This window comes from Lissotriton helveticus, chromosome 5_1 (genome assembly GCF_964261635.1).
Source record: "Lissotriton helveticus chromosome 5_1, aLisHel1.1, whole genome shotgun sequence".
In the NCBI taxonomy this organism is placed as follows: domain Eukaryota; kingdom Metazoa; phylum Chordata; class Amphibia; order Caudata; family Salamandridae; genus Lissotriton; species Lissotriton helveticus.
This window is the reverse complement of record NC_136065.1, coordinates 1,577,469,238-1,577,492,589: the sequence shown is the minus strand read 5'-3', so window position 1 is coordinate 1,577,492,589 and position 23,352 is coordinate 1,577,469,238. Positions and strand designations below refer to the sequence as shown.

The following is a 23,352-nucleotide window of genomic DNA, read 5'->3' as shown; positions in this document are numbered from 1 at the left end:
GGACCTGAAAGGCTTGGACTAATAGGTTAATTTTTTTTGTCAGGTAAAGATATGGAAATTGTATGGAGCATCAGGGGAGATGTGACCAATATGACCAATTTGGCCCGGGACATCCTTCCATCCCAAGGAACCTGAAATGTCCCCTGCAGCAGGTATCATGACAACAGCACCTTGCATGACGTAAAGTGGTAGCTGCCTTGAGAGGTGGAAAACAGCACAATTGTGTGAGTTAACATCTGAAGGCGACATTTAGCACATTGGCATATTTACAACCATTTACACCCTTTGTTTAAACCTGCTGCCAAGACGGAGTCAGATGTAAGTCAAAATGGAGGAATACCAGCAGTCTTTAGTTTTTGTTGATTTGATAAATGAAGCAAGACATCACTATATAAATAAAGATATATATCGCCTTTACAACCTGCATATGTGTAGTGTTTAGGAAGGAAGACAAAGTTAACTAGTGCGCATTTCAGGAGTTCAACCTGCCATAGAAAGAGAAATTAAGTGATTTGCCCAAAATCACTGAATGTTCCGCTAACGCGGAGACTTAAAGGTGGTTCCCCAGCTTTAAGACTGAAAGCTTTGGCCATGGCCCTTACCACACCATAATCTCACACAGTAATATTAGTTATTAAAGAATTATTCTAAGAGTGCATCGGTACTGTGTGCCTACATTAATTTAATGTTATTTGGAGTGCATTGGACCTATAAGCTTAAATTAGCTTTCGGTTAGTGGGATTTAAAAAAAATATATATATATATATATATATATATATATATATATATATATATATATATATATATATATATATATATATATATATATATATATATATATATATATATATATATATATAATTGCAGGCAGCCGTGATAACTTAAACACAGTGTATTATAGTGCAAGAAAAGAAACGTACACATAAAGCAACAAATGAATCCGTGGGATAGGGGTTTGTTTATATTAGTTCAGCGGGAGTGACTTGGAGGCTTAAATTGCGGGCAGCTTTGTATAAAATATTATTAGAAAGCCAACTATATTAGCAAAGAAAGTCCACATATTCTTTTTAAAACATTAGGCGAAGGTACAGCCGTGGTGAGATATGGAGCCGGATGTATTCTTTATGGTCATAGGTTCAAATCCCAATGTGTTGACTGAACATTTTATCCTTATTAGGTTGATAAAATAAGTACTGTTGTGTAATATTAAATAGGTTTTATTTTGCCTAAAATGCCCACGGGTGAATGTATGCCTATAAATACAGATTATATAAACAGGGTTACCAAGATTTGCACCTTAATTAGTATGCTTAATTTGGCGACATTTATAGGACGACAAATCGTGTTACTGAATAAAATGAATATGCACGCACGAGACCAATGAAACATGAGCAGTAAAGCAATTGTGCTGAAATATAAAGCGTAGTGTATATTTTAAAAAATATCTATATAAATGTGGACGTGGTCATATATTGTGTGAAGGATTTTTTTTATTAACTTTTTTCTTTTTTTACGGTTTAAGCAACACATGTAACGGGTGTAAAACCAGTATCAGCATTCATTAAGAGCATAATCATGTGCACATCTTGCATAGTACATAGCCCCGACAGTTTACATGGCTTGGGCAATCTTGTGAGCATCCAGTTAACCGTGCATGACATCTAGTCCATATCTCCCTCTGAGCCCGTGCGACTGCCTAGTCTCATTTGACTCTGAACTTGTTTGTGGCCCCCTCATCCAAAAAATCGTGGCCATATTCCCTCCATGACCTTAAATCCTTGTCTAGCTTTTCTTATGTACCGTCTCAGCTAGCGTCCATTCACGTGCGTCTTTCAACCATGTAGTAATCTCGGGTGCCCGCACTCCCATCCAATCTATCGCTACTCTTCGCCGTGCTAGCACTATTGTTTTTTTTAAATTTAAACCTTTATTGTTCACTTCTGCAAGCATACACAGCCCGCGGCCTACAACCCGGAGGCCGGCGGTGATGGGTCATTAAGTCAATAGCAAATCTGTCCATATCTTACACAGCCATGTAGCCGACCCTGGGGTCCGGCGGCGTATCGCATTGACAGTGTAGACGTCTGACCCTTCTGAGTATAAGTGTAAGATAGCCCTTTGGTCCCTCCCAGTGAGAGTAAAAACACCTTTAGACAACCTCCAAAGCTCTACCTAATCCATCTCCATGCTGTAGAAGTTGCGCCAATTTACATCTAGAAACCCTAACCAACAAACAGACCCAGCCCACCCCCCCACCCCAAAGTCCACACACACAACCCTCCCTGCGGCACACATAGCTGTTGAGATAACATAACGCTAATCCCTGTCACCCCTGTGAGGTTTGGTAGCACAGTCATGTTCCTATATGTGCCTATTATCAACCTTCTCGTAATGACCCATCTTGGCGCTCCACAAACACCCCCCTGAGTATCCTTAGTGTCTTGCTAGGAGATCGCCCCTCCTCACCACCGATGTCCTACTTCCCTCCCTCGACGCTGCGCATTCCCAGAGCCCCTCCATGGTGTCAATGTGCTATGTACCACTACTGCTCTTCCTCGACATGAGGCATCGTGTCTGACCGCTCACTCTCCCGACCCAGCTCCTCTCCCGCTGCACTACTTGAGTCTCTGGTTCCCAAATACGTTTGGTATAAACCCCAAAAGTTCTTCGGCCAACTAGTGGGGGTAGCAGCTCGCTGTAATGTTCAGTTTGCGTGCAACAATACAGCATATCTTGTGCCCACCTCTTGGCCGTCAGTAGCAGGCCCCTCATCCAGCAGAGGGCAACCACACGCTTAGCCATGAGCATTCCCATATCGGCAAGGCGCCTTACCGCGACCGGTAGTCCGCTGGAAAGGCAGAGTAGCGCCAACGCCGGGTCCGGGGTCAGTTCTAGCTCTAGAATCCGATTCATCTCCGTAAAAATACTATCCCAGAATTTCTGGATTCCCGGGCACCACCAAGCTAAATGCATGAAATCTGCTATCTGTGCGTGGCACCGCTCACATTCTGCCGTCTGCCTGAGACCGTACCTATGGAGTCTCTCCGGGGTGTAATACACTCTTTGGAGGAACTTGAAATGTACTAGCCTGTGCCTCCCATTCAGTGATATCTTTTTAGTATTCGCACAGCAGTATCGCCACATGTCATCATCAATCGTGACCTGTAAGTCTCGCTGCCAGGCCACCCTGGCTTTCATAAGTTGTTGCTCTCTATGCGACATTGCCGTCTTGTAAAGGTTAGTAATTAACTTGCGCGGGGTACCCGTTTTAATAACATATGTGAGTTCCGGGACCTCGGGCGGTTCCGCCAGATCAGGGCCCAGAAGGTTCAGCAGCGCGCTGAGCACTCTGCGAAACTGCAACCGGAGCAGCAATTGGGCTACACCGTGCTCAGCCGCTACCTGATCCCACACTTTCACTTGGCCTTCCAAGAATAAGTCTCCCGCCGTGGAGATCCCCAGTTTTTCTAACGCTTGGACCACACCTCTTTCTCTAACTGGCGATAACCACATCGCCCACTCAAGGGGCAAGCTGGGGGAATAAAGGATCGCACAATGCTGAGCTTGCAGGAGGAAGTGCCAGGCATGATTGGTGGCAGTTATGGAATCCAGTATTCCCGTCCTACGGTCCACCGGAGTGAATACCGTAGCCGGAAGAGGGAGAGGATCCGCAAAGACACGCTCCATACGTATATGTGGGACATAATCGTCTCCATGTATCCATGTGTGTAGGTGAGCTGCCTGCGCGACCCTGTAATACAGCTCCAGATCTGGGGCACCCAGACCACCCATATCATACGGCAGAGTGAGAAGAGTCCACTTCGCTCTAGGTTGTTTGCCGCCCCACGCTAGTTTAATCATTAGCTGTGTCATAGTCCGGAAGAAAGATTTCGACAGCACCATCGGTATAGCACTGAACAGGAATAGGAATCTGGGCAGCACCACCATTTTCATGATGGCTATGCGTCCCATGAGGGATAGCGGCAGCCTGCACCATGCCTCCACATCATCTTCCAGCTTGCTGACCGCCACGCCATCGTTTTCTCTCAGTATTATTTCGGAGTCTGTGTGCAGTTGTACCCCTAAATATCTAACCGATTCCAGGGACCGTTGCAGCGGATATTCCATATCAAACTTAGTCGCAGGGGAAAGGCCACCGACTTTGTCCAATTCACCTTCAGACCTGACAGTGCTCCAAATCGCACCACTTCTCTAAGCATGGAGGACAAGTTAGTCTCCGGATCCCGAACATACAGCAGGGTGTCGTCTGCGTACGTCGAAACTACGATCTTATACGTTGGGAAACCGACACCTTCGTTGCCGTGGTACTCACGTAACGCACATGCGAGTGGTTCTGCTACTAGTGCGTAAAGTAGCGGCGATAATGGGCAGCCCTGTCTAGTTCCTCTGCTAATCGGGAAGGGATCTGTCACTATATCACCCAGGCGAAGCCGCGCCGTTGGATTGCGATATAAGACGCCAAGTATCTGAAGGAACGGCTCACCGAGGCCAAAGCGTCGCATTACTTGGGTCATGAACGGCCACTCTACAGAATCAAAAGCCTTCTCCATATCGAGGAAGACTGCTATGGCTTTCACATCCTGCCTAACATGTTGCATAGTGCCCAGCACTGTACGGATGTTATAGGTGAGGTTCCGACTAGGAATAAAACCCGCTTGTTCTGGTGCGACTAACTTAGGGGCAAGCAACGCTAGACGAGTCGCTAACACCTTCGCATATAACTTAGCATCCACATTAAGTAGCAACAGAGGTCTATATGAGCTGCACTCATCATGTGGCTTGCCCGGCTTGAGGATCGTAACTATTAACGCTTCTCTCATAGATCGGGGCATCTTGCCTTCAACGCAAATGTCGCCGAACAGAGCGGACAAGTGGGGGATCAGCTTTTCCTGGAATGCTTTGTAGAAACCTACCGTAAGTCCATCAGCACCGGGAGCGCTACCAGAACGCATGCTTGCCAATGCTTCTATTATTTCGTCTTTCTCTATCGGCAGCATGAGGAACTCCCGATGGGCATTCGTGAGCAAGTCAATATGTTCTAGGTAGTCCGCTATATCTCCAGAGAGGTCTCCACATTTAGAGGAGTACAAATCCGAATAGTAATTCCTAAACCCGTTTGCAATCTCAGTCTCATCCGTGACTACACTGCCATCTGTTGGACTTAACTCAGATATCAGTGTTTTCCCTCTAGCGCCTTTCAGTGCTCTGGCAAGTAGCGAGCTAGGACGCTCCCCCTCACCGTATGTCCGAGGTGTCGCATATTTCCCCATATGCTTAACTTCCCCGTCTGCCTCTCCGTTATACTCAGTGATTAATGTTTTCATTTCCTCTGCTACAGCGGAATCTCCCCCGCTCTGCTGCCGCCTCTCGAGTGTCGCCAGCTGCTTTTCAAATAAAGATAATCGCTGCCAAATAGATTTAAGCACACTCGAGTGTTTGGACATGGCAATACCTCTAATAAAAACCTTAAAAGCCTCCCACGCTGATTGAAAACTATCTACGGAACCTATATTGGCCTCAAAAAGGACCTCTATCTCTTCCGCTATCTCCTCCCGAAATTGTTCATCTAACAGCGCATATGGAGGAAAGCGCCACGTAAATGGCGGGATCACCCTCGAGGGGGAGTCTAACACTAGTAGGAGTGGCGAATGGTCAGAGATAGTACGCGGCAGGACTGCACACGCCTTAATGTTGCCTAACATGGAGGAAGACGCCAGCCAGTAGTCAATCCTGGTGTGTATATCGTGGTAGGCAGAGTAGTGTGTGTACCCTCCCTGTGTTGCATGCCTGCTCCTCCAGACATCTTCTATATTCAGAGTGATACACATAGTCTGTAGCGTTTGTGCAGCAGCTGAGGGTCTACGCGGCGGGCCAGCTGATCTGTCCAGTGCAGGGTTCAATACCAGATTAAAGTCCCCCCCCCCAAAGAATCTGTGCAGTAGAGTACGTGCGGGCGACACATGCCAGCTTATCATAGAATTCCGGGGAGTCAATATTAGGACCATAAACATTAATGACTATTAGATCAAACCCCAGTCCTTTGCATCGCGAAATCACAAAGCGGCTCTCCGGATCCGCCTGTAGAAGGGCCAGGGTTAACTTCGATCTAGGGTTGACCCATGTCAACACGCCCCTGGAGTGGGTCGTGAAACCAGCGACTGTAGAATTGCCCGCCACCCCCCTACTGAGTAGCATTCTGCTCGTGAGCGGTAGGTGCGTCTCCTGTAGGAGTGCCAGATCGATCTTCTGTCGCTGTAAGTAGCTCAGCACCTTCCTGAGTTTCCTGTAGTCATTGAGTCCCCTTACATTCCATGCGAGGGCCCGGAGCGTTGCTGGTGCATCATTTGAAATCACATCTTTTGTGTTAGGCATTCCCTCTACATGCGTGCGAATTGTGTGACATAACACGGCGTGAGCCCGGTGCGGGCAGTGTTCGCAGACATAATCCTAACAACCTCCCCCCCCTTTCCTTGAATAACCGAAAACCACAAACCTCCTCCACCCCCCACCCACAGCAGACCTCCCCCAACCTGGCCTTGCCGGTCCCATGCCCTCCCATCAAGCCAACCCTCAACTTTATCATAGAAAGCTCCGAAGTGCAGCGCGCGAAGGGGCCAAGGTCGCCAAGCAGCCTTAGAACACTTGTGTCGCACATTCCGCTTGTCGAGCCACGCCCCCGCTGCCGGCACGCTCTGCAGAGTGCATCATTTGAACACAGAAACAATAGTGTACAGTACGCTCATTAGGTCCCATCTCTGTCTCCCCCCCCCCCCCCTGCCCAAAAAGGTAACCCCCCCCCTATGCATCATGGAGGAAGCAGGCAGTGAGGCATCCAGCCTCCAAGTGAATCCCACATAGCAAGCGGGCTCCAGCCCCACTCCCAGGGTCAACAGTCTCCAAGTCCATGCTTCTGATCTATGGCAACACACCCAAATCCGCCATATGTACCATTACTAACTCCTCTCTCTGGGGGGTTAACATATAAAGAAATAGTACCCTTCGCCATAGGCGAGTCCTACCATACTTCTCGCGGGTGAGAGTCACTCCTGTTCATCAAGGTGGATGCTGCCTTCGTCTGCCTCCATCGTGCCGTTCGTGCCACTGGCCTGAGCTCTTAACCAGCCTTTCATCGCTTGTTGCAGTGCCCGGGGAACTGTGAATATGTGGGAATGGCCCTGCTGATTCACCCGTAGTTTGGCCGGATATAACATCGCGTAGTCCAGACCTAGTTCTCAGAGTTGCTTCTTGAAGGGAATAAAGTGCTTGCGCGCTTCCTAAACCCTGGCCGTGAAATCAGGGTATAACGATATCTGCGACCCCTTGTATTGTAGTGATGGTTTAGACCTCGCCAATCTGAGAGCAGTATCCATGTCCCGATAACTAAGCAGTTTGGCAATGATGGGGCGAGGTGGAGCCCCAGGGCGCGGGCCCAGCGAGCGATGCACTTGCTCCACAACAAACATCGTCGAGAACAACCCTTCGCCCAGAAGCGTGGTGAATAGACTTTCAACAAATGTTTCCATCGTTCCCGTGGTTTCCGGCAGGCCCGTGATGCGAAGGTTACAGCGTCGCGAGGGAGCTTCCGAATCCTCCGTCTTGTCCTGAAGAGCATGCATGATCTACTCCAGCTTCTTGTGTCCTGTATCAAGGTCCGTCTGGGCTTCCTCTACTTCTGTTATCCTTCTCTCTGACATGTCTACTCTCTCAGCATGTTTGTCAAGGCGCTCTGCCATACGATCCATCCTGTAAGTTAACACAGCAATCTTCGAGCCCAGCGCCGACATGCTCGCTTGGAGGCCTTTGCCCATGGCTATAAGCATGTTCTTTATATCAGATCTTTCCGTCTGATCCTCCTCTGCTTGCGTATGCATGTTGTCCACAGCCAGGGCTCCCTGCAGCTGCGAGCGCCTCTGTGAAAAGGGTAACCTGCTCTGTACTTAGTCCCCCTTCCCTATCTTAGCAGCTTGACCTTCGCTCATACAGGAGGATGCACTACCAGCGATAGATCTGAGGAGGCAACAACCTGCCAGGCCCCTGATACACCAGACCACAGCACCACTTGGAGTATGGAGAGTAGGCAGCTATCTCCGCTTACAAGCCCAGGGTGCCATCAGCGCGACTCTCAGCTGCAGTTTCAAATCTCCGCGGCCTGGATACCACTACCAGGCCCACCACGTGGCGAAGAAGGCCTCACGCCAAATCCAGATGCTCTCAGCCTGGTCGGGGCAGCACCCCTTATGCGCGCACTTCTCACTGCGCCTCCAGCAAACCACGGGATCCTCTGTCCCCGTGGGACCACCAAAGTCCGCCCCGCAAACGGGGGGCAGTGATCGTGTGGTGTCGCCTGCTGCGAGGTCGCCCCTCCACCCAAATGATCCGCTTCACCTTACAATAGCGCGCCAGTTCTTCAAGGGCGACCGCCACTGTCCGGCGCAGTCCCTCGCCACGCAGGGCCCAAACTCCACACACCGACTCTGCTCTGTTAGATAATCCCCCGATCACTCACCTCTGCGGCAATAGAGGCCCTCAGGGATTCACGGATTGCAGCCACAGATGTCTCCAAGCCTCAAGGGCGGAGCAGCCCTCTCTGGTCCACTCCGCCCGCACGTCGCGTTGCGTCCTCCTGCCTCCCAGCACACTTGAGGACGCGGCTTCAAGGCCTTCCGGCTGCAGCTAGTGCCGTGCGTTTCTCGGTCCGGGCAGCACCAAAGGTCGGAGGAAAAGGCTCCGCCACCTGCCCGGTTAGTTCAGAGGCTCAGCCGTGTTCCGATGCAGGATAGTGTAGGATAGGCAAGATACGTGACAGAGCTACAGGCTTAGGCGGCCATCGCGGTTGCCGGCAAGCTCCGCCCCCGTGCTAGCACTATTGTTAACTGTAGGAGCTTGTATGCTATCTTGGTTTGCCTTTCAGGTTACCATATCAGCCCCAGCAAGGAGTGGGAAGGTGTCAGCCTCTCACGGCATCTAATACTTCTCCTTACCCTTTCTACCACCGTAGTCCAGAAGAGCCGGAACCCAGGGCACTCCCACGCCAGATGCAAGAAATTTGCACCTTCCAGTGGAATCCAGTGCCATGCAATGTAACCTCTCTGTGGTCATGTAGGTGCGGTGCATATCATTTTATTGGACGAGCCTAAAGCGGCCATTGCATTAAACTGTGTGTGTGAGCGCGCCCGCTGTTCTTCATTCCCTATCCTCTAGGGGCTCCTCCAAGTCTGCGTTCCATGCTGCAAACGCCCTTAGCGGGGGACCATCTGCGTCAGCCCTCATGGCATTGTACAACAGGGAAATAAGAAGTCTCCCAGCTCCGCATGTGGGTCATATATTGTGTTAAATTATTCTGCATGGCAGCTTGTATCAGGTAAAGTATTCAGATGTAAAACAATGTTGCCTAAAGACCGGGGGATTCATTCCTGGATGGACACGGGCTACGCTGGTCCTCACCCGCCGATCAAATCCTCTACGTACAAGTTAACCAATATCGGACCTTGGTATCATTCCGGTCCTAACTCTGCCTAACTCTAACTCTTCTCTTCTGTCCCCCGGGTCACCCAAATTAGTCACCAAGGGGCATTCGCGCACGAGTGACAGCGCCAATTGAATGGAATTTCCAGTACATCACTTACCGCCCTCCTTGAATCATCAACACCAATCCAGCAACAACCAGTGACGGGATTGTTAGTGCTCACAGGCTCACGTCCTGATGATCTCAGTAATCGGAGATCGAAACGCCGTCGACCATCCCAACAAAAAACTCCAGTATTGCCCTCATTTAATAGTGGAGTTTTGAAAACCAAGATTGTTGTACAATGCGATGTAATTTTAATGTCACCCACACACCTTCACTTCACGCACTTTTAATGCCTCTGTGAGCACCCAATACCACGTAGAAAGTATATGATAAGCCAATTTATGGAGATAATACATTTGTTGTCATAACCACCCTAAATCTTGTGTCCGTGCAATTGAAGTCATTTAGTCCTCCTAGGACCCCTTATGAAAGTGTTTAAACTGAATCATTCCATTTAAAATTACTCAGCCCAGGCTGCTAGAGGACCCCATAGGCCTCTCCTTAGACCACTGTCTCCAAAAGTATCATTACAACTTCGGTAGAGCAGACAGGTCGCTTGAACGTTTTGTACAAGGTGAGTGATTCCAGCCTCCTCAATGCCCGCTTGCTTTTCAACACGCTCAGACTTACCAACAGTGGCATCTATCATACTCATCGCGCTCCCATTTTTCCCTTTTGTTTATTTAGTTTCCGTCCATGTGGCTGCTCGCAGCTTGGCATTGCAATATAGCATTTTGGCAAATTGCTTAGGATAAGAGTTCTTCGCGTTCCTGGTGAGTGTTTTCTATTTTCTTGCGGGATAGTCTCACATCGTCATGATTAAGAGCTGTCATCCACGCTATCGCATTTCGTTCTCAACACTTACATTGTGTCCTTTTCGTTTCATTCAGTTTCAGATTCCTTCCATCGATCCAGGTATTTTTCACATTCAGGGTGCATGATACAGTTTTCCCATACGTTCTGCAGTTCATACGGGTTGCTCATGCTCGGGTCTTCATTGTCCACAGGAATCCTCCTGTTACTTCAGTGTTTCATACAGAAAGATTCAAGCTGTGCATTTAAGTAAGAGGTTTTTCTATTACTTGGTACATGTCATTTTACACTGAGATTAGTGCGCACTCGTGTTTAGTATTTGGACTCACCGGCACCCAGGTTTTCTGTCGGGCATTCTTTCACTCGTTATACTTGTCTTTCATAGCACAGGATGGAAACTGATTAGGTTGGTCTCTTTATACACACCACGTACCTTTAGGCATGCGTGTCTCCTTTTACCTTGCATGTCATGCTATTTCTTTACTTTTTGGTCATTGTATACAGATGTAGGTGTCGTCTGATTTCAGTAGCTTTGTGATTTTTGCTGTACAATGTATTACAACAACTTGTGGTCATTTATTTTTTCTTTGTTTAATTCAGTGGCCCCCGAAGAAGGGACGACTGGTCCTGAAATGCATTGGGCTGCACACCTTTGATCTGCATTGCTACAGTATTTCATTTGCATTGAAGAATATGGATTATTGCTGTAATATGTACAATGTATGATTATTGCAATTATTGTAATGTGTTCTGAGTACCGCATGGAATATTTTTCAACAAAGATGTCATTTGTTTTAACTTTCTGTGGTACGAGTATTTTTTGAATAACTTTGGATTTCTCTTGAAAAGATTGTGAAAAAGTGATCTTAACTCCATGCGCGCTGCGGGTTTTCCCGCTGTGTGCTGACTTTTTCGAAAAGCCGCGGTTCATGACGAGCTCAGCTCGTCATCAGCGTACGACAGGCGTAACTCATGACGAGCTGAGCTCGTCATGAGCGTTGAAGGGGTTAAACTTTGTATATATTCAGTTAATAGTGCATGCAGTGCTTCAAGCAATCACTGTGCTTGATTTTTTTTCTACATGTACCTTAATGTGTGACGGGCAGCCCACAGATCACTACGTAGCACACATCTGTTGTTCAGTTTTTTGAAACTCTGAATTAGGACGTAAAAACTTGTCAAAACTTTGGTGTGCACCATACACCCCTATTTTTTCAAGAGTTTGCCTTGTAGCCTGTTTTGGGGCATGAAGGAATGCAGTGGCTTCATTGGGCCGGCTCCTGGCATGGGGGGGAAGGGTTTTAAAGGTGCTATTGTATGTGCTATAAACAGTAAGGGCTTTGTGTGTGCAGTCTGGGTGGTTTTAAACTAGTGCCTAGATGCGCAGAAGACAAATGGGCCGCATGCCTGGAGTGTGGTTGCCATGGTGGGAAGTGGCTGGTGTCATGGCGATAGACCGTGGGAGCATTTTTGCATTAGGTGAAGGCCATATTCCCACCTTAATATGGGGGTGCTTGTATGAACGGGCGGTATGCCGCATTGATGGTGTTGCAGCGTGGGAAGAAGTGTGTTTAGTTTGCTGGTGTGGGAGAGGACCCGGACTAGAAAGGCACCAGTAATCAGGAACCTTTGCTGTAGGTGGTAAACAGCACAATTGTGTGAGTTAACATCTGAAGGCGACATTTACAACATTCCGTGTTTAAACCTATACAAACATGCATTGGCTAGGTTAGATCGATGCTGCTATGCAGGAAGGGCTGAGTAGAGGTTTGCTACATGGCACTCAAATACACTACAAACATATAGACAGCATAGCAGCATGCCTAAAGTGTGTGTTGCATAATAACAAGATATACAGTGTAAAATTAACAAGAGCACAGGCGTGCCAACGAACCTTAGCAGCATTTTTTACATGAAAACCAACAAAATACACATTAAACAGTTTTACACAATAAAAGGAAAAATACACACAGAAAGCCAGCAAAAACAAAATACAAGTACATTACCAAATAAAGTCTATGTATTCTAACATTGGGTGAACGTATTTTCTAACCAAAGCGCATTCAGGCAAAAACAAAGAACATAAAAGCACTCAAGCAGTGTGCGAGTCACTGGTCGGTCCCGGGGCAATACTCCATGGGAGTTAAATTGTATGGAAAGGTGAGACATGCACCAACCATCAGCCATTAGCGCACTTACAATTTGAAATGACACACACAAAAGCCAATCCAATGCAAAGGAGGACTCAGACCCAACAAAGTAGATACAACAGATCACCTAACACGGCAAGCGCTGTTTAGGCTCGACCTAAAAAGGTTTTATTCTTATTTTAAACTAAGCAAAATTCTGGAAAGCGATCCAAAATCCTCTGCGATAATGTCCATAGTACAGAACACAAAATATAATTTTGGGTGTGAAACCTCCCAGGATAGGGGATGATGTATACGCGGAAGGGCTTACCTGATCTTTGTCGCCAATAGACACAGGAACCAAATGTCTAGCAGGTTTAGGGCTACCTGGATACAGAGAGAGAAAGGTAGAAAGAATTATCACTTAAGCAGAAATAGTAAATGCCGAATACACAGTAGAGTCCTAGGCCAGAATAATAGGAGCTTTTACCACGTCATCAGAGGATCTGCCATTGCCACCCCAAAAGGAGGTTTTGGAGGTTCGTAAGCTGTACCTGGAGCTGCCTCACAGGGGCTGACTGGTACATAACAAGCAGTACAGGAGTGAACGGGCAACCCAAAGTAGGGTACTCTCCGATGCCTAGAGCAAACAAGAGTATTTGCTAATCAAACACAGGGCGGTGCCTTGAAACACTAAGAGAGCCTGCTGCCTTGCAGCTTTATTGAACATAATTCCTTTCGTTTAGCGGATTTATTTGCAAAGCATAGTGAACAGCTGTTTTAGGGGCTGCAACATATCTGAGACAATCAAAATGTAGAGGTGAACTTAAAATAAATAAATACGTACAGTAGTGTGATATAAAGAGAGACAAATCACTCCCTTCAGCGCAACCATTCTTCACGTGGTCTCCTCCTTCCTTGTTCTGATTCTCCTCCTGGCCAACTGGATAACTGAGGCAAGAAAGAACAATTGTTTCTCTAAACAAAAGTCAGGCCTTCTTTCAGGGACATACCAGAAGCAGTCAGGTGGGAACATTCAGCAGGAGGACTGACATCAGATTTACCAACATGCAAAACCATGTGACAAACTGTGTCCCACACATGCTAGCCTTTTAATGAAACATGTCTCCCAAGCAGGCCAGTTAGCTTCTGACTGATTGCTCTCTGTCACCTCACTCCCTTTCTATGTATTTTTTAATTTCCTCTACAACATGAGTTTACATGAATGCTAAATGATAAAATGTAGGCTAACCTCGGGATCCCATTTTCCAATTTGAGAAGAGCAGACCATGGATTTAGAGTTTGGCAATAAAGTAATTGCAGTTAGGTATCGGAGGACTTTATGCGTGCCACCATATCTGGAGTCCACCTGCCTAATTTAGAGTTCACAACCGGCCCTGCAGTTAACTGTATGGGTTTGTATGAACCGCCATCCTGATGGTACATGCAAAGTCATTTAAATGTTTGGTGTGCATCCATTATTGGTAACAGATGCTTGCAGCAAACTTTTAAATATTTTTACTTTTCCAAAAACAATCAACCAAAGAGGCAATTTGTTTTAGGAAAAGTAAAAACTAATGTCCCCGACACCATTGTGGGTTTGTCCCATGGTGCGTGGGTCATTTTCTTTTTAACTGGCAGTGAGAACAGTAAAACAAATTACTGTGCACTCTAAATAGGGCGGATGGCTGACCTCTGATGGCCCATACTCACTCCATTGCTGGAGGAAGGTTTATGCCCATAAAGTAAATTTTACTCTGCCAGTGTAAATCTGGAATTCTTCTAGACTCAAAATTGGGAGGCTGGATCAAGAGTTTGGTGGACAGGGTATTCTGTTGCGACAGAGTACGCTGTCCGCCAAACTCTAAATTGGGCCCTATACCTTTTATCCACCCAGGGTCATACTGACATTTTCCCCATAAGAAATTATCAAATGTTTTTATCAAAAACACTGGAAAAGGATTGCATATGTGTAGAACTCGAACATGGATGTTTGTGTAATTTAGACTTCTATTTCATGAGGGATGTATTTGTAGGGCTTTTGCCTGTGATACACTTGCTGTACTGCCCCAAAGCTCACCACACCAGAAAGGATTTGGGTGTTGCTGGATTGGTCTAAAATAGCATAGATGGTGAATTTAGACAATTTTCAGTGCTGAAGATTAAAGTTTCATATTTTCGGGCAGGCAAGGACTGCCACCAAATTAGTAACCTGCTTACAATCAGGAAATGGGTCACATCTCTGTGACCAGATGAGCCTATGAATATGACCTCACAGAAGCTAAGGGTCAATTGATGGAAGGGTTCAGAATGGTGGGAGGGGCAGCCATCTGGTGGCAGACTAGCTGTCAAGATCAGTAGTCATACAATGGCCCATTATGGAAAGGGATGGAGGATGAATGCATGAAAGTTGGAATAAGAAACGTACACTTTTTTTCTCCACAGAGTTTACTAAGGGATCATGCTGAAGTACCCATGCTCCACTTATTTACACTTGACGATAAGAGGATACCACATTCCTCTCCCGCTATGAGATTGTAGCTTTACTGCTCTAATGGCACTTCAGCTCAGTTAGTGCAGCTGGGACATAGGTCAGGATGCTCTATCCTGAGTCAACCAATCAGTGGTAGTATCAGTCACCCCACCCTCGATCGTAGACTCAATTGGGTTTGTGGAAAACCTGTGGACACCAAGCTAACAATCCCACTTTAGTTCATACATCTCTCGTACTTTCACTGTCACAACATCTTTACCAACAGAAATCACAATGGCAGTGCCTGCCACATTAGGCTCACCTGACAGCGGGGTAGCCACTCCAGTTGACCCCAGGTGGTGGTACTCCAATCGGAGGGCAGTTCACTCCTGGCTGTGGGCCTACATTGGGAATCCAGCCGCTTTGGAACTGTGGTGTTGGGACTTGCGGGCATGTGTATCCCCACTGGGCGGGGCTAGGCCAACCCTGTGTCCAACCACTGCCAGCCTCGTATGCCTGTTGATTGCTGGGGAAATTAGCGCGGGCTGCTGTCCGAGGCTGTGAGGAAGAAATTAAAAAGAAACTAGCTGAAAGAAGAAAAAAAGCATGGAAAACATGGAAAACTGACAGTGAATTTAAATGCAAACATGTTAAGGGAAAGATCACAAGTTAAAACACAGAAGGTAAAACAAACAGTGGGATAATGCAGAGCACACCAAGAAAAACAAGCATTTACAATGCAATAGGTCTCGCCATGACATTGTTTTGAGCTATTGGCATTGTAAATAGTTCATTTTTTTTTTTAATCCCTTCGTGAAGAATTATTCAAATGGTGGAATGTGCTCAGTCCAGCCCCCTGCAAAGGAGGGGAGAGAGTCACTGCTGGTGAGGTTCTGTTCCGCACACACTCAGTGCCTTCTGGCTGCTCACTGTACTTCAGCCTCACGGCGCACAGACTCCTAATGTGTACCACGAACAAACAACGCGCTCACTGTCTACAGAGCGCTCATCTCACTGCACAGGACTCCAAACCCGGAGTAAACGTGTGCACATACACTTACCGTGAGCACCGGAATACAACACTCTCACTGTTTACAGGGCACCCATCCCATTTCACTTCACAGGACGCCGACCTGTAGTACACATGTGCACACGCACACACTGAGCACCATCACGCCTCACAGTGCAGAAAGCACACCTTGCTCACCACGGAAGCCTTCTGAGCACAGGCTCACATTGTGAACCATGAGCACCCGAATACAACGCTCTCGCTGTTTGCAAGGCACCCATCTCACTGCACAGGACACTATCCAGCAGTGCACGTTGCACCAAGTGCATAGATATTGTACTTGACAACAGAACGCCTCAGTCACAGAGCAGAGAACACACTGACCCTTGTTCACAAACGTCACTTACTCTTCACATCTCTCACAACGTTCCACCCCTCTGTAGCCCGCGCTGCACCCCCGTTGTTTACATCACACCCACTGCACACCCTCTCACCAGCTGTGCGCTGCGCACTTCTAACGAGTGAGCACACACATGCTGCTCCCTCCTTGTGCATTGCACACCCGTGCTTACTGTGCTCGGTGGTCTGCCAGGACTGGGCTTCTCCCCCTTTAATCCCTGATCTGCTTGGGGCTGATGGAGGGGTCAGGAAAGTTCCCAGAGCAGTGGTTTCCAGCATAGCACTCGGACTACAGTTGGGGAAGCGCGGGCTATGGGAGCCCTTATTGTGCAGGCAGAGCCGAGTAATTCATGGGACCGTCTGCAAAGAGCACCCCCTCGCATGAAGCGCACAGTCAAGGTGTTAGCCACAGCAGCCAGTGAGGTAAGGCGCCCATCCGATCTCGCTGCACAGGACGCCGTCCAGCAGTGTATGTTGCACCAAGTGCACAGACACTGTACTGGACAACAGCACGCCTTAGTTACAGTGCAGAGAGCATAAACACCCTCGCTCAGAAGCTTCACTCACTCGTCATATCTCTCAAAGCCCCTCCCCCTGTAGCCCGCGCTGCACCCGGTTGTTTACATCACACTAACTGCACACCCTCTCACCAGCTGTGCACCGTGCACTTCTTACTGTTTACTTGACTAAGCACATGCACGCTGCTCCCTCCTTGTGCATTGCACACCTGTGCTTACTGTGCACGGCGCTCTGCCAGGACCAGGCTTCTCCCCCTTTAATGCCTGGGCAAATTTAAACAAGCTAAAACAAAGTGTGCCGGCAACTCCACTAGCTCCCCCGTTCATCTTCTGCACAGTGATGTCAACGTAGATAACGAGCTGCAAATAGTACTTGAGGGAGGGAGCGGAAAAGCAGAGAGTGGGGTGGGGGAGGAGGAGGGAGGAGAGGGAAAGAAGACGCATGTGACAGCCTGGAAAGCAGATGCCTTGCTGAACTCTCCTTTGACATGCCTCCTCAGATAAAAGAACAACCATAAAACTGAGAGACGCAGTAGACTCGGTGTCCAAAGGGTGTGTACAAAAAAGCCACAGGACGGTAACGAAAAACCCAGCACAGCAATCAGAAGACAGAGTTTTAAATAAATATTGACATTGCCCAATAGAAAGCACGGGTGGGATTACAAGTCCTTATCCTAAAATAGTTTTACCCCAATATGTCTCGCTACGCGAGCAGCACATGCACGCTGCAACGCTTGGTGAGACCTAAAAACCAAAGCTCAAAAGAAACCACAGACAGACCCAGACGCTTCTGGAGACACTCAGTAACAGTGCAGGAGGTTGGAGGAGCTACCCTAAAGTGTACTTTCGACTTTCAACTAAATTACCTTAATCAGAGTAGAGAGCAACAAGCAGATTCTTCATAGTCACAATGATGGAAGTTCACAACCGGACACCAAACCGACAAGCCAAAACTATTAATTCCACAAACAGTGAAGCATAAGTAAGCAGCTGTTTTAGAAAAATGACACAATAAAATATGTATAACATAAGTATATATAACTAGGTTATGGCTGAAGGTTCTCATGGTCAAACATGATTTCTGACTATTGACTGAGCAAGAAAAATACGTATGAGTGCGTTAAAAGTTATCTGAAAATATTTCCTACCTATTGATCTGATGGCCTTTGTGATCATGACCGTAGGTATGAAAAATGAGACGGAAATGGTATTGAGAAGTCCCTTACACTATTGTTAGTACCCAAATGCCCTTCTTCTCTACTCATGTGAAGTGGGGAATCACTAATTCACAATATAAACTGAATGCATATTGTGCCAGAACCATGATAGAAGACCTATAGAGTTTCTGAGGCGCAGGTCCAGGTGCTGCTTCATCGCTAGTAAAGCCAGAACCACAATCATATCTGACAAACCACTATGCTGTGCATCATATAACTTCCTCCCTCACATTAGTGCTCCCTATACATGCATCACATGTTAATCTCCCAAACCCCTGGAAAATAGAAGGGCCTTGTCTATGGGATAGCGAACACATGTTCCATCCAGACGTTTGGTAGACTCCTCTCCATGAGAAACTGGCAAAAAGGCCTGTGCCACTCCCTAGAATTTTATCTGCCACCCAGTAGCCATATAACGTTGTTGAGGGGGTAAACGCTACCCGTTACAATGGGTTGGAGTACACTTAGGGTGCACCTGCAGTCCACAAAATGTTGTCCTCTGCTCATGACGCATGCAAAATACATGGAGCACAGAAAGTGGATTCACATGATTAGAGTCTCTGAGGTGCATTTACGGTGCACCTCAGATATGGAAGACAGAATGACAAGACCCCTACATAGGGGTAAAACACAGGGTCAGCAATAAAGTCGAACGTAAGAGCAGGATGGCCCAGTTGTCCACATATGAAAAGATCTTTCTCCCTCCATACATCACTGAAGTTTCTGGCGTCTCTGCCTCAGCCCTTCTTTGGCCAATGAAATGTAAGTCTATATTGCTTACTTTGCTATAATAGTCTTTCTTAGCTTTACTGTTTAGAAGGAAAAGATTATCTTCCAAGTTTGTATTTTTTGTCTTTTAACGCTTACTATGTATATTTGTCATTCTGGGTGGAGTAACTTTAGCAACTCTGTTTGCTCCCATCGTCCCCTCACAAGGTGAGCAAGAGATTTCCCTGCCATTGTAGCACCTTCTTAGCAAATTCCTGACCGTAGTTTACGTTTATCACTGTACTGTGCAGGGGACATGCTTCTTATTGCACACAGCCAGCTGAAATGTCTTGCTTTTCTGTTCTCTAGTGTGGTTCTCCTGGGGTTACAGATCCCTAGGTAAGAGACAGAGACTAGCTCACTAAGTGCTGCTAAGATACAAAAGCAAGAGTCTCTGGGTGCTTATATTAGACAGCGGGAGTCAAGTACGTGTTGCAAATTGCTCCCGATGAAAATGTAGCTGTGTCAGGGGAAAGCAAGGCATCAGCTTGTTATTAAGAGTACTACAGAGTGAGAGAAAGATGACAGTAAAGGACAAAGTGGGACCACAAGTTATAGAAATGTCCACACTTGGAAATTTTAAAACATAAATACTCATGTAGTGATAGAGGAAATATTGGTCTCCATAAATATAATGGGTGTTTGTGGTAACCTTTAGACTACATGATAAACAGCAGTACGATTCTATCAATTTGTATATAAGCTATCAGGAGTTTGTATCTGTGGGTGTTAGGATAGTGAGTTTATTTGGCGCAAACTGCTGCCCAGAAGGTGTCCTGGGGATAAAAGGAGCCAAATCAGGCAGTAATAAACGTTAGTAGCTGACAGAAGCCAATCAAAAAGGAGTTTTTAAAGATGTTCTGAAAGAGACTAAAAGCACTGTCTTCCTACACATACAACTCGTCCTACTTTAGATGATATTTATAGCAACATCAATTTAATAACAAATACTGCCCATTTAAAGTTACGTGGTCAGATCACAGAGCTAGCTCTTAATTTTGCATTGAACAAATACGGAAACAATAATGCTAATGCGTATTTATTACAACTGCAAAAAGAACAATTGATGGACAGAATGCAGAACAATGTCTTACATTCACCCCCGTACAAAGATCTAGGCCTAAATGCATAAATTGTTGTTGCCCATGCCATTCCAGTTTGAACACAGCATATGCAAATCAGTCTGGCCCTGTGCCCAATGAATACTGTCCAGCCGAACTGCCAGGCCAGGTCCTCCCTTGACTGGAAACAAGCATCCTAGGACCGATTTCGGGGTGTCACCCCATATCAGCCAGGATAGCTTGACTCAATTGGTATGGAGAGCACGGGACCCACGTCTGGGCATAACCGTCCCACGGATGGTGACAAATGCAAAAAGAACAATTGATGGACAGAATGCAGAACGATGTCTCACATTCACATCCAAGCACTGCCAGCCCTCAAGCCTGGATGTACATAATGGTTTATATGGGAATGGTTCAACATCGATCAAATTCAAGTTTAGTTGATATGACCCATGAGATGTCTTGCGACAGCAGAGAGTAAGGACATGACTGAACCAAGAATAAAACTTTGGTGTTGATGAAGTAGGTCTTTTTACCGGATATCAGCCAAGCTCTGGAATTCTTTTCCAAGGAACAAGGTTGTAGAAAATCACACGCATTTCAAGAAGCTTAATAAAACGTGGCTTTTCCTACAGTGAGGATATTGGTCTTGCAGGATTTTCCCTGTTTAAGCTAGGTGGCCTCATGATGTCTCGGAGTGAAGTGCACTTACAAAACTGTTTTTGTTTCCTTTCATTTCCACACCGAACCTTTTTTTTACAAATAGGTTGCTTCAAATTGTTATGCAATGCTGAGCGAACAGGGTGAGTTGGTAGGTACTTATGAAACGTCTCCTGCAGATAGGTAGAGCCCAGGTGTGTAATGCATGGTGGGCCAGGTAAAGTGCGAAGCAAACACAAAGAGATGATGGACAGAGTGCAGAAACGTTTCAGACACTCACCCCCAGGTAAAGACTCATGAAATATATCCTTCTCTCTACTGTAAGCCAAAGGAGAGTCCGCCTATAAGCGGAAATATGTGTTCTCCTTCCAAGCGTCCATTGTATAGACAGGTGAGTCTTGAAGCAGCTGTATCTTGGCAACCAAATGTTTGGGAACATTGAACTAAAATCTAATACAATATTCAATCCTATAAACAATAAGAGCTTGAGAATCGAGCTTCCTGCACTCCTGTGGCAAGAGCGCTATTTTTCAGTATTTTCAGCTGGAGGAAATATGTAGAAATATTCTTGTTCATCTGATTAGACAAAAAAACTAGGTGAGGTGAAAAACTAAGGCTTTTAACCACGTTTGTAGGAGGCAGAAGTAGCATTAGATTGGATGGCCAACAGCTGGCAGGCCAGATCATTTTGATTTGTCAAAAGACAAGAAAAGATGTCTCACCTGTGTTTAGTTTTAAGGCACTGCAATTAATCCACTAGCTACAGCTGGCAGACATTGTTTAACAGAGTTCCAATTAAGTTCCCTGGGTCCATTCAAGCAAATGATGAGCCGAGCAACATCAGCATACATCAAGAAGAAGTGTGTACCAGATGAATTTGTCCTGAAGATAGCCTGGTCCGATGTTATGCAGTGCCTTAAAAGCTATACAGAGAACCTTAATTCTATTTTCTTAGCCACTGAGAGACAATGTAGCTTCATCAAGGACTGGGACACAACAGATATTTTGATATTCCCAGTAGGAGCCGGGCTGATGCATTCTGTAGCATCTGAAGTTTAAGGATAAGTCTTTTCTGGATGCCCATAATTAGGGCACGGCCATAGTCCAATTTGGCTAGCGCAAGAGTGGTAACCACTGGTTTTTGGAGGTCTGAGCGAATGAATGAACACATTTTCCTAATAATTCTTAAGATACAAAATACTGATGAAAACAGGGTATTAACCTGATATTCATAATTGAGTTTATTGTCCAAGACAGTTCCCACAGTCTACACTTTCCGGCCTGGTGAAGGAAGTGCCCCCATTACCTGAGGCCTCTAACTTGGGACCAAAATGAGTGGTTTTGGTCTAACAGAAGTACTTCAGTTTTCCCAGAATTAAGCTTTAAACAGTTTAGCCTCATCCTATCTGAGACACACAGGAGCTAAATGTTGAAACAGTGTCTTTTGGATTACTAGATACTGATGCCACTATTTGGGTATCGTCGGCATATGACACCACCGAGAATCCAAATGATTTGAGGTCTTCCCAGTGGGCTGATGTAAAGAATGAAGAGTAGGCTCACCAAGGAGCCCTGTGTCAGCCCACATGGCAGACAAAACTGGTCAGACATGAATTCCCCCAAGGCAACCTGTTGCACTCTTTCTGTTAGGAAGGCGGTTGTGCCGATCGCTGCGGAGGGATGTGGCTCCTCCCCTCTCATTGGCATTTCCGGGGGGTGGAATTGACATATAAGTGGCAGGCAGGAGGGCTCGCGTAGCGGTTAGCAGCAGTGAACGCTGCTTTTAGTCTGAGGCTGATTTTAACTTGTTATTCCGTTTTAAACTCTGCTGCTCATTTTAAAATTGCCATTTGCACATACCTTTGACTGTGGTTATTATGGCCAGTCCCCAGTCCGCCACGGTTGTTGTGCATTTCCGGGGGGTGGAATTGACATTAAAGTGCCATGCTGAAACGTACGCACAGCAGACATGCGCCAAAGGCAAGCCTGTCTGCGCCCGTCCGCGACTAGCGCTTGCCATGCTTCCCAAAACCAGTTTTTAACTAGAATTTCCAGGTCCAGAGAAGAGTTACTCGCCTACTCCCGGGTGGGCTGTTTGAGCCCATCCTGCATTGACCTGTCTATAATGGAGGGTAGGAATGACGACCCGAGGCCACGATGTGATTACTGCGCTTTTTCTTTGGAGAGATGACCATGGAAAGATGGCAGTAGGAGCATGGCTGCTGCCTCGCCGCAGCCATCTATAGTACATCCAGAGATACCGTGGTTTCACATGCAGGCCTGCTTAATCAACTGCAGATTCCTGCCAAAACATGCAGACGAGATTTGGCTCAATCTCGAAGCTAACTCTTGGGATGCCATGTTTTTAACCGAAACTTGGTTAAAAGAAAGTTCCAACCCCGATGTAGGTCTGGCCATCCCTAATGGTTATAGGATGGTAACAGCTAATAGTGCCGGTAACAGGCGGGGGGGTGTGCTGGCAGTAATTCTTAGGAAGGATTGGGACATCTTGTTAAAACAAATTGAGTTGGCAGGATCTATAGAGGCAATGTCCTTTTGTATTAGATTCTCTCCTACTTCCTCTTATGCGGGCCTGGTGGTCTACAGACCCCCCAGACTCCATGCCCTCTCACTGGCCGGAGTTGTTTGATACAATTGCAGACTTTATCCTTAAAATACTCTAATTTCCTAGTTCTTGGGGACTTCAATG

At 46.6% G+C, this 23,352-nt stretch overlaps 1 protein-coding gene across 2 annotated transcripts in view; it reads right to left on the bottom strand.

The window, feature by feature from the left end:
- The window catches only part of USP49 (ubiquitin specific peptidase 49), a 758,970-nt gene that overhangs the window by 133,147 nt on the left and 602,471 nt on the right, over positions 1–23,352 (bottom strand). For both annotated transcript variants that reach the window (XM_078644724.1, XM_078644726.1), the window contains 3 exons: positions 15,330–15,565; positions 13,382–13,485; positions 12,866–12,921 (listed from right to left, as the gene is read on the bottom strand). In XM_078644724.1, the coding sequence (XP_078500850.1) occupies positions 12,866–12,921; positions 13,382–13,485; positions 15,330–15,565 (396 nt within the window). The remainder of the gene's footprint in view (positions 1–12,865; positions 12,922–13,381; positions 13,486–15,329; positions 15,566–23,352) is intronic.